This window comes from Apium graveolens, chromosome 10, assembly GCF_009905375.1.
Source record: "Apium graveolens cultivar Ventura chromosome 10, ASM990537v1, whole genome shotgun sequence".
Taxonomy (NCBI): domain Eukaryota; kingdom Viridiplantae; phylum Streptophyta; class Magnoliopsida; order Apiales; family Apiaceae; genus Apium; species Apium graveolens.
The window spans coordinates 213,698,912-213,710,653 of NC_133656.1; the positions used below are offsets into that span (position 1 = coordinate 213,698,912).

Consider the following 11,742-nt stretch of genomic DNA (forward strand, 5'->3'; position numbering starts at 1 on the left):
ACGCCGGTTCCGGCCATCGCCGCCGCCCCATCTCCGATTGGTTCTAGCTGCTTAGCTAGTTTATGTTTGATTGTATATATATATATACACATACATATGTATGTATATGTGTTACAGTTGGGTATTATTGCTGCACTTCTTCTTCTTGATTTCCCTGTTCTGGCTGCCTGTATCGGGTTACACGCGCGAGCGTGTTTCGTTTGTGATGATTGATTTTTTTTTTTTATTATTTCTGATTTTTCTGATGGATTGAAGTGGTGGAATCTGAATGATTGTTTGGTGATTTATTCAATTAATTCCTATAAATTCGAAGTAAATATTTAAGGTATTTACTCAAATTATTTGGTATTATCTTTCGAATAAATTTCTGTACTTATTTGGATTATATCGAAGGTTATAATATTTAATCGGTGAAGGTTCGCGATGGAAATCCGATTTATACGAGCACCCGTGAATTTTTGCCGCCGTCCGCGATGAATTCCGACGAGCGGACAGTGGACTGTGATGACGCGATTCTGAGTCCTAATATTTTAAAATAAATAAATAAGTATAAAAATGTGAATAATAATTAATTAGTTTGAATCGGTGGATGGGATTTGTGAAGTGAATTTCGGTTTGATATCGGTTGAATTAATTGGTGGGTTATTTGTTGTTGAATTGACGTCGAATTGCTTTGACGGGTAGTCCGATAAACAAAGGAGACGCTGCCCGATTTCCGGGAAATTGAACTACAAAAATACGGGAGCTTATCTGATGATTATCGGGACGTCGAGTGACTATATAAATACATGTATGTTTTATATGAAACTTGATTGTATGATGTGATGAAATATTTTGCCAAAATCAATAACCCTGATTTTGTAAAATTACGAGTATACGTATTTTCTGAAAATGAACATTGAATCAATTTCTGGGAACGTGAACCCTAATTGTTGTGTGTGTTATTATAATATGAATAATGAATAATTACGAGTCAGGATTTTATATCGAATGGGTAGGTTATTAGAGAGGATATGTCAAAAATACTTGGACGTCTAACATAGAGTATTTCGACTCTGTAGGTTCTAGTCGAACTAAAGGTAACCTAGTGGACCGTCGACGAGCTCAGTAAGGTTTTGACCGAAGAACCTGAGTGTTGAAGTCGAATCCAAGATGATCTAGTGAACAGACGATAAAGCCTGAGCGTCCGAGTCGGCTAAGGGTTGATCAATAATAGTTGTAAAGCTTTGCAAGGCAAGTACCCCTGAACAAATCTTTTAAAGTTCAGTACATATGAATGATCGTTGATTTAAATTACGTACTGGAACATAACGTTTTAAGTTACGTATTCCCCGTATTTATATATATTTTATTAACGGATGTTTTGGGGAAAAAGTAACTTCTGAAAATATCTATCTCTAGATTGTGATTAAATTGGAAAGGATTTTTTCAATGTGTGCTGTAATTGTTTAAAAAGAGATAGGTGTAATTGATTTAAAAACTGGATAAAAACAAATTAGATGGTGGATGGCTCCGTAAGAGGTCGTCTGAAACGGCCCAACATGGTTGCGTAAAATGCTAAGTCGGATGCGCGCACTGGTAGGCCGCTTAGTCCAGCATAACAGAGACCTAGCTACTCTCTGAGTTCCGGAACAAATTATGGTGGGATAGATTGATCAGCTGTTCCTAGGATTCGTCCAATTTTATATCTGATTTTGATTTAATGGTTCCTGTAACGGAACAAACAAATTGTGGTCCCCGTAACGGGACATATGATTTATGGGTCCAGTAATGGACAATGGTTTTGGAAAGGAAATAGCATGCTAAAATTGGACTCTGGTATTTTAACACAGCACACTTCAAATGATATTGTTTTTCAGAGCATGCTAGTTTTGATATCCAGTTTATACATGTTTTTACTTGTTTCCTATCAAGTTATGAATTCTGTTCCTACAACTGTTTTATTGTAAATTGTTTTACTCATTATTCATATAGTGGTACTGCTGAGTAATTGATTGATCACCCTTGCAGGATGTTTTATATATGTATTGCAGATGCCTAGGAGATTCTTCCGTGGTAGTCAGGATAGAGTTCCAGTTCCTTTCACGTCGGGCTCCTCTGAGGTAGTTTTGTTGGACCAGAGATGGTCTATTGAGTTGCTGTATTAAGTTAGTTGAGTCAGAATGGTTTGCTGTAAGTTGGTTTTGTAATAGTTGTAACCTAAATCATAATTAAACCTGGAAAAGGTCTTGGTAAAGGGGTCGTGGTTATATGTAATTAGTGATTTAAATTATATTATGTTTATTATTATTGTTGTTGATGAGGTCAACTCCTGATCCCGGGGTTGAGGCCGTCACATCATATCTTTTAACCCCTGTAGTACTAGATATCATTTTTTTTAGCCCTTTTCGCAGATAAAACGACATATCGGCCAATATCGGAGGGTAAAAATATCTTTTACTAAGGAAAATGGTTAAAATGTATGAAGACCGATATTATAGGGGTCAAAATGTATGACTTAATATAGCGTCAACATTCCTTGTCTAACCAACCCTAGTTCTTTGCTACAGTTCTGCATTTGATAGGAAATTAGGAATCAATATTTAAAACACAGATTTTAAATTTTGACCCCTATAGTATCCTAAGTTCTTCTTTATCCTCCTCATAGAGGTCAAAGTTGGGTTCCCTTCCACACATAAAAGCAGCTCTGCGTATATAAATTTTTAGACAAACATTTACCAAATTATATATATATATATATATATATCAATTTTTAGACTAACACATATAGGGAGAAAATAAATCACACACGAGTACCAATTATTAGCATATATCTTTTTCCGGTCTTCTTTTTAAGAAGACAATTTTTTAGCAAGGCAAACAAAGCACTTATGTAGGTTAGACAGTATCCTTGCATTTATTTTGATCATAAGGTTTGAACATGTCATTTATACCAAGATGCAAGTATAGCTACTGTGATATTAAACTATTAAAAAAGGTTTATGGTTCCGACTATAACAAATGCAGAGGATGATAAGGCTGACATATAGCCATGATACTAGCTAATAGAGTTGAGTGTTAACCCCTATCATACAGTCGAACAGCCTCTTTTTGTGACCCAACAGTCCCCAAGTGGATTTATTTTTTCTCAACTTTTATCGCTGCTTGCCATTTTATATTCTTGTAACAGACACCTCGCATTATGCAAGGTTCTTGCTTTTGAAATTGTTTCCTCTTGTATCGATTCCGGCGCTTGAATTCTATAACCGTGGAAGTGCCTGGTCAAATCAGGTGCATAAGAAAACAAAAAAACAACATTTTCCGGGGGAATTTCAATTAATATACACAACACAATCTCTTTGCAAATTTCAAGGTCAAGTGTTCCACATTCAGCCAACACAATTATATTTCAGTTCTGCCTATTGTGACTGAAATATATGTGAAGCTCCTCAGATTTGACATAAACTAGATTTTCATCCAAGAAAAAGATTAGAACTCCTCTACATCTCCTCATTTTGTTTGCAGATCTTTTTTACTTGATGGTTCCATCTAATATACAAACAGGTGTCTTCCTGCAACTCTTCTAGCGGATTTGCACAACTTTTGAGGGGTGGAAATGGGAGGGGGCAGGTGGAAGCTGAAAGCATATGTCGAGCAATTGGAGCAGGAGTTATATCGCAAAATTTATCTGGTGCTGGGACGTTATACGCCTCACTGATGTACAATTTGTGGAGTGCATAACGGAATTATAATTTGCAAGTTACTGAAAATGTAGTCTTCTCGTATCACAATAAATTTATTTGGTGAGTATAAATGTCTATTTCTAAATGTGATCACCTTCCTAAAAATGTTAAAGAAGCAAAAATTGTGCATATTTTTACATGTTCAAAGACACACACCTGAAAACTGTTCATGATGTTGCTCTTTCGATGAGCTAGAAGTGGACATAATTATCCAGGATGTCCCTTTGGTACATCATTCTGAGAAATGACATGATAAATAACTTGAGATAACAAATAAATGAAATATCTATACAGTGCATATTCTGAATTTCTACTTGGATGGATTGGAGTTTAGGCTGTTAGGTTATTGTGCGTATCTTATAAAACTGTACTGGTGCGCCATGCAAATCCCTTGGCAGTTGATCACCTTTGATTTCTTGTTTGTTAATTAGTTGAGTGGATAATTTATAGTTTACAATGTTGGAGCCCTCAGCAATTCTTCCGTGCAGTTTGATCGAGAGCTATATAAAATATATGGAAGTCTTGCAAGACCAAGCTGCAATACTTGCAAAAGAGATTAATAATGAAAAAGCACAAAACTATACTGCAATGCTATTACAAGAGAGGTTATTTATGAATTAGCAGTTGGTGATATACCAAGTGCTAGAATATATGACTCATTCAATCTTAAAATAGATTTCTATCAGAGTGTTAGTAAATGAAATACTTCAACAAATGGTAGCATGGAAATGAAACAGATATGAAAAAATAGAGCTTTTATAGATTCATTGTGGATAGGAAAGTATTACTGGACCAATGATTTAACTAAAAAATAATGCTGGCAAATGAAACTTCATTGACAAAGCTACTACATAATGAATGCAGAACAAGTCATTCACGTGCTTGGACCAGGCATATCTCTTTTGAGAATAAGCAAGGCCTATTCAATTCCATTTCTCTTAATTCCTACACATGTTGACAATTTACATTGCGCTGCAAGAGACAAAAGCTAAACAAGTAGCTGGAATGGATACGGGTCTTTATTGAAGGCTAGATGCTGATAATATTTCAACACAAGGACCGGAGATTCGTTACTTTTGACCCCTTTAGTATCGGTCTCCATACCTTTTAACCCTTTTCCTTAGTAAAAGACGTTTTTACCCTCCAATATTGGCCGATACGTTGTTTTATCTCCGAAAAGGGTTAAAAGGAACGATACTTAGTACTAAAGGGGTTAAAAGGTATGACTTCATACTTTTGAGGCTGATAGGTATAACAGTCCATACTTTAGGGGCCAAAAAGTCATTAAGCCCCCATAATAATTATTGAACTTGTTTCCTTATGAGCCTCGACTATAGAATTTGATCCTTTAATGTTAGTAAATGAATCTTGCATAAAAGTACTATAAAAATTTAGAGATAGAATATAATGTTAAAATGAAATTTAACTTCTTTGGGGGCTGAGAACGTCCCTTGAATTTGAGATTGGTCCACAGGAATATTCGTTTCTTCGAGATCATCTATTTGAGTTGTTCCACTAGGGTTTGCAATAATTCGAGAACATTAGTAGTTGCTATTATTATTAATGAGTTAAAAGATTCATACATATCTCTAATAAATTGGGAATCAAGGAAAAACATAGTTCTAATTTTGAGGGTTATGCCTTCTATATAGAAGTCGTTGGTATTTATTTTGAAATAGGTTAAGAAGACTTGTTGGACAAGACACCTCTTTGAAATAATAATTATATATATATATATATATATATGAGTCAAGTTCTATGTAGACCACATTTTTGTTGGAGACCAAGGAGACCACTTATGTTCTGCAACTAAAATCTTGAATAAAAACAATGCAAAATGTATTATTTTGTGAATTATGTTTTACAAAAATCATTATTTTATTCAAAATATTGAATATCATACATGTACTGCATGTAGAACATTAAAAAATATTTTATTTTACGAAACATGTTTAGTTTACAGAACATTTGTTCAAATTGGAGAACATACACATTATACTTATTAAACTTAAATGATTTTCAACAATATTAATGAATTAGTAATATTCATTAAACAAACTTCACAAAATAATATATTTCATAGTGTTTTGATTGCAGAACACAGGTGGTCTCCGAGGTCTCCATTAAAAATATGGTCTCCATAGAACTTTTCTCTTTATTTCAGAAAACGGATTTCTTATAAGTTTTTATTTCTCGTGGTTTTACTTATCATTGAGGACTATGCCTTTGCACTGGGTTAAACATAAAACCCAAATATTAATTATGAAATTAATAAATAATTATGACTCATGCCCTTATAATTGGGATCTCTATTAAAGCAATAGATACATTAGTTATATATTTATGGTATTCTTCAGCAAAAAGCATTTCTCTTTTATTTCTCTTCCCCTTCTTTTAAAAGATAGCCACCAACCAAGAAAAAATTCAAGATATTTTCCAATTTCTTGGTTTTTTTCTTCGAGTTTCTTGTTATTAGACATTGTGCATTGAGGCTTTAACTTCATGTCCACATAATTTTCTTGAGATTTTCTCACATTTTTAACTTTGTTATAGTCAAAACAAAGTAGTTTTTGAACTGCTCCCGAAGTACTGTTCATCATCTTATAATTTACTCATTTGTTTTAGATTTTTTTCATGGTTTTTGATGACCCATTATATTTTGAAGTTATGTCATCATGTTTCACCCATCAAAGCGTGTTTTCACATTTTTTTGGGCTGATTTGCTTGTTACAAATCTGCCGCAAGTTTTTCATCCTTTTGTTGGTAATAATCTAAAACTTTCCCGTCACGTATTTAGTGGTCTGTCAGGGAAGTTTTCATGGAGTGTTTGTATGATCTGATCAATTAGAATAAGTAATAGAGACATTCTAGGAAAGTAGTTGCTGCATTATGTTTGTTACCTATTTTTTAGTTTCCATTCATATATTATGTTTTTCTATTTAAACAATGTATTGAGATATGAATAATACTAAGTCTTTGGGCAACCTGTCTACATAGTTTCTTGTCAAACAACTTGCATATAATCAAATACTGCAATATTTGGTATCAAAGCGTGGTAAGAGATCGAAGGAATGTTGAAGACTGGTGCGGTGAAGAATGGTGCAAACAAATTCAAGGGAGGTTAATTTGGCCTTAGCTACCCAACGCTTACAAAGGGTAACTATACGGCGTGGTCCATGAAGATGAGAATGTTTATGCAGGCCCATGGAGTGTGGGAAGCCGTTGAACCCAGTGATCCCAAAGCGGCGATCGAAGCTAAGACGGACAAGATCGCGTTGGCTATGATTTATCAGGCCCTACCGGAGGAGATAATGCTATCTCTCGCGGATAAGAAGACGTCGAAAGACGCCTGGGATGCGATAAAAATCATGTGTCAAGGGGATGAAAGGGTTAAACAGGCGAAGGTTCAAACTTTGAGAGCAAAGTTTGAGGGATTGAGCATGAAGGATACAAACCAAATAGATGATTTCTATGTAAAAATTAATGGAATTGTATCGAACATATGAGCCCTGGGTGAAGAAGTTGCTAAATCCTACGTTGGTAAGAAACTATTAAGTGCCGTTCCTTCAAAATATTTACAGATTGCCTCAACTCTAGAACAGTTTGGGGATTTAAACACTATGACGGTGGAAGAGACAATAGGAGCACTAAAGACACATGAAGAAAGGCTAAAGGGAAGCACTGTCTCGAACGAGGAACAACTCATGTTGACTAAAGAGGAGTGGCGAAAATGGGACAACGACAGTGGAAAGCTCTTGCTCACTCGAGAGGAGTGGTTGAAGAAATCAAATCGAGGAATTTTAAGTGGAAACTCTCTCCAGAATGGTCGTGGGTACCGTGACAAAACCCAAGTAAAATGTTACAACTGTGGCTTACTGGGTCACTACGCAATAGAATGCAGGAAACCACGTAGAGGCAGAGATCTAAAACAGGAGATGAACATGGCCTACATAGAGGAAGATGAACCAGCGCTGCTACTGGAAAAACACGTCAAAGGAGACAAGGACTTGGTAAAACTAAATGAAGGTGAGACAATGCCAAAGTTGTTATCCGTCATACATGAAAATCAAAGGGAGTCAAATATTTGGTATCTGAACAACGGTACTAGTAATCACATGACAGGTGATAAGTTGAAATTTGAAATATTGAGCGAAGAAATTGGTGGCAGGGTAAGATTTGGTGATGGTTCCGCGGTCATGATAAAAGGTAAAGGCTCTATCAAGCTTAGGTGCAAAAATGGGGAGGAGAGAATGTTGCACGATGTGTACTATATATCCACTCTTTGTAACAATGTCATCAGCCTAGGACAACTGTCAGAGACTGGACATAAAGTCATAATTCAAAACAATTTGCTCCCCGTGTATGATAATGAAGGACAATTGTTGATGAAGGTTACAAGATCAGAAAACAGACTATACAAAATCGTCATAGAACCATGGAAGCTGTCAAAGGGGGAAGAAATGTCCAGGCTTTGGCACTTGCGCCTGGGCCATGTTAACTCTCAATCCATGTTGTTAATGTCAAAAAAGCAGATGGTCAGAGGCATGCCAGCAATTATACAACCAAGGGGATTTTGCAGTGGCTGCATTCTAGCGAAACAGGTAAGAAAACCTTTTCCAAACCAGTCAAATTTCAAGTCCAGTCGTGCATTAGAACTTGTTCATGCAGACTTGTGTGGTCCCATTTCTCCAAAAACATCTACTGGAAATCGCTATTTCTTTTAACTTGTGGATGACTTCACATGAAATATGTGGGTATATATGCTCAAAGAAAAAAGTGAGGCATTTAGTGTGTTTAAACATTTTCAAGCCAAGGTTGAAAACAAAAAGAAAGAAAGGATCAGAATACTTAGAACCGACAGAGGAGGGGAATTCATGTCCAAAGAATTTTGTACATACTGCAAGGAAGTTGGAATTACAAGACACTTCACGGCACCTTATACACCGCAGCAAAACGGCGTTGTTGAGAGACGAAACCAGACCACTGTTGAGATGGCAAGGAGTTATTTGAAACAAATGAACATGTCGTCTGAGTTGTGGGCTGAAGCGATAAGGCACTCAGTGTACATATTAAATCGACTTCCAACACGTGCACTATCTGGACAAACTCCTTACGAAATATGGATGGGACACAAACCAGACATTAATCATATCCGCGTGTTTGGATGTGTGGCTCATATGAAGGTGCCCGGGAATAGAACAAAGAAGCTGGATGATCGATGTCAGGAGGTGGTTAATCTGGGTAAAGAACCTAGAACAAAAGCGTACCTCCATGTACGATCCAAGAAACAACAAACTATTTGTCAGCCGAGATGTCATATTTGATGAGGATAGAGCATGGTCCTGGAATGATCGAGAAATAACAGAAACAAGCAAGTCATCTTCATTTATCGTGCGAGAAATTTTCACTGATGAAATTGCAGAGGAAGAAAATCCCGGGACAGAACATGTAAATAATAAAGATGGAGGAGATATTCGAACACCTGTATCCTCACATTCAAGTCCAAAGTTAAATGCAGATATGTATGATGATAGTGCCATACCCAAGAAATTCAGAGCACTGGAGGATATCTATAATGATACTGAAGAAGTTGATCAGGAGGACGAGCTACTAATCATGGGAATAGACGAACCAAATTCGTTCAAACATGCTGTGAAAGACGAAGCTTGGAGATAAGCTATGCAAAGTGAATTGGATTCGATAGTGAAGAACAGAACCTGGGTACTTTCAGATCTACCAAAGGGACACAAAGAAATAGGCTTAAAATGGATCTACAAACTTAAGAAAGATGTAGAGGGAAATGGTATCAAACACAAAGCTAGATTAGTGGCGAAGGGGTATGTGCAAGAAAAAGGAGTTGATTTTGAAGAAATATTTGCCCCAGTGACACGTATTGAGACCGTGCGCATGCTGTTGGCTTTGGAAGCTAAGAACTCTTGGGACGTGCACCATTTAGATGTCAAAACAGCCTTCTTGAACGGGGAAATCAGCGAAGAAGTGTATGTAGCCCAACCAGAGGGTTTCTTAAGAAAGGGTCAAGAGAAGAAAGTTTACAGGCTTCTCAAGGCCTTGTACGGGCTAAGACAAGCTCCGTGAGCTTGGTACTCTAAGCTCAATAAATGTCTGGAAGGTCTTGGCTTCTCAAGATGCCCATATGAACATGGTGTATATGGTAAACGAGACGGAGAAGAGGTCCTGATAATAGGAGTTTACGTGGATGATCTACTTGTCACATGTTCCAACTTTTCTCTCATTAATCACTTTAAAGAATAAATGAGTTCAAAGTTTGACATGAGTGATATGGGAAGACTGAATTATTACTTGGGAATTGAGGTCAAACAAAGTGCAGAATTCATAGAACTAAAGCAAACAGGGTATGCAAAGAAAGTACTCGAGAGGGCAGGCATATCTCAGTGCAATCCATGTAAGTTCCCCATGGATCCGAAGGAACATTTGACTAAAGATGAAACTGGCAAGGCTGTGGATGCAACTAAGTTTAAAAGTTTGGTGGGTGGACTACGATACTTAGTTCATACCAGGCCAGATATAGCCTTCGCTATAGGCATTGTCCGCAGATTCATGGAGAGACCAACCACTGTACACTTACCTGCAGCGAAACGAATTCTTCGTTACGTGAAGGGAACGATGGACTATGGTTTGGTGTACACAAGAGATGCAGGCAACAATGAGCTGTCCGGGTATTATGATAGCGATCATGCAGGTCACCTTGAGGATAGAAAATCAACTGGTGGTATGATATTTTATATAAACGACAGTATGATAACTTGGGTATCCCAGAAACAATATTGTGTAGCATTATCTACCTGTGAGGCCGAGTTCATGGCAGCAACGGCAGCGGCTTGTCAAGCAATTTGGCTAAGAAATGTGTTAACAGAGTTGACTGGTAATCAAATTGGTCATGTAGTTATACACATTGACAACAAATCGGCTATCAATCTTGCAAAGAATCCAGTTTTCCATGGAAGAAGCAAACACATCGACATCCGTTATCATTTTATACGGGAATGCATTGAGCATGGAGAAGTTATAGTAAAGCATGTCAGCAGTGATAATCAGAAGGCGGACATTCTAACCAAAGCTTTATCTGCTGTTAAGTTTGAACGAATGAGGGATTTACTCGGCATCAAGAATCTAGATAGGCAAGTTTGAGATTATGGGGGATAATGTTGGTAATAATCTAAAACTTGCCCGTCACGTATTTGGTGGTCTGTCAGGGAAGTTTTCATGGAGCGTTTGTAGGATCTGATCAACTAGAATAAGTGATAGAGACATTCTAGGAAAGTAGTTGCTGCATTATGTTTGTTACCTATTTTCTAGTTTCCATTCATATATTCTGTTTTCTATTTAAACAATATATTGAGATATGAATAATACTAAGTCTTTGGGCAACTTGTCTACATAGTTTCTTGTCAAACAGCTTGCATATAATCAAATACTGCAATACCTTTATCGATTTTTGAATTCAAACATGCTCTTCCATCCTCTATCCCTTTTAATTTCAGTTCTTTCTGGGGGTGCGTTCTTACTGCAATGGCCTTTTATTCAGAGTTTTTTTCCGGATTTTGTGGCTTATGTTGGGGTTTACAATGGAGAAGATGACCATTATTGAGTAAAAATAATTTGGGCAGAGAATACTCCACCACTGCTAAGTCGTTTGGTTTGTATGGGTCTTCCAAATGGCTGTTGCATTCCAGAATTGTGTTTGTTCAAACTTGCAGTGGTCTTACTTGTGTTAGGCGATTGGGGCTGCCGGGGCCATTTGTGCCGCCAGGGCGACTAGGGAGACTGGGAAAACTCGATTCACTCGGTCAACTTGGGTTTATTCAAACTCAATTTTTTGGATGTTTTTCAGCTACCTCCAGGTTCTACAAGCTTGGGACTTACTTTCTTATCAGCCTACTTCCACTCCTTGTCACTCCCTCATGATTTGTAATGAAGAGTGCTTGAATGCTTAGTAGGTAATGCATCATTAGGCTTTGACGGAGTTGATTTTTGTTGT

The 11,742-nt window shown here is 37.0% G+C and overlaps 1 protein-coding gene across 1 annotated transcript; it reads left to right on the forward strand.

Annotated features, from left to right (window-relative positions):
* The first annotated feature begins 2,162 nt into the window (after nt 1-2,162).
* LOC141691769 (uncharacterized) lies at nt 2,163-8,446 on the forward strand. The gene is made up of 6 exons (XM_074496527.1): nt 2,163-2,172; nt 3,170-3,270; nt 3,544-3,698; nt 6,388-6,511; nt 6,923-7,195; nt 7,304-8,446. Exons 1-6 carry the CDS (start codon nt 2,163-2,165, stop codon nt 8,444-8,446), a joined length of 1,806 nt encoding a protein of 601 aa, XP_074352628.1.
* Nucleotides 8,447-11,742: the final 3,296 nt, after the last annotated feature.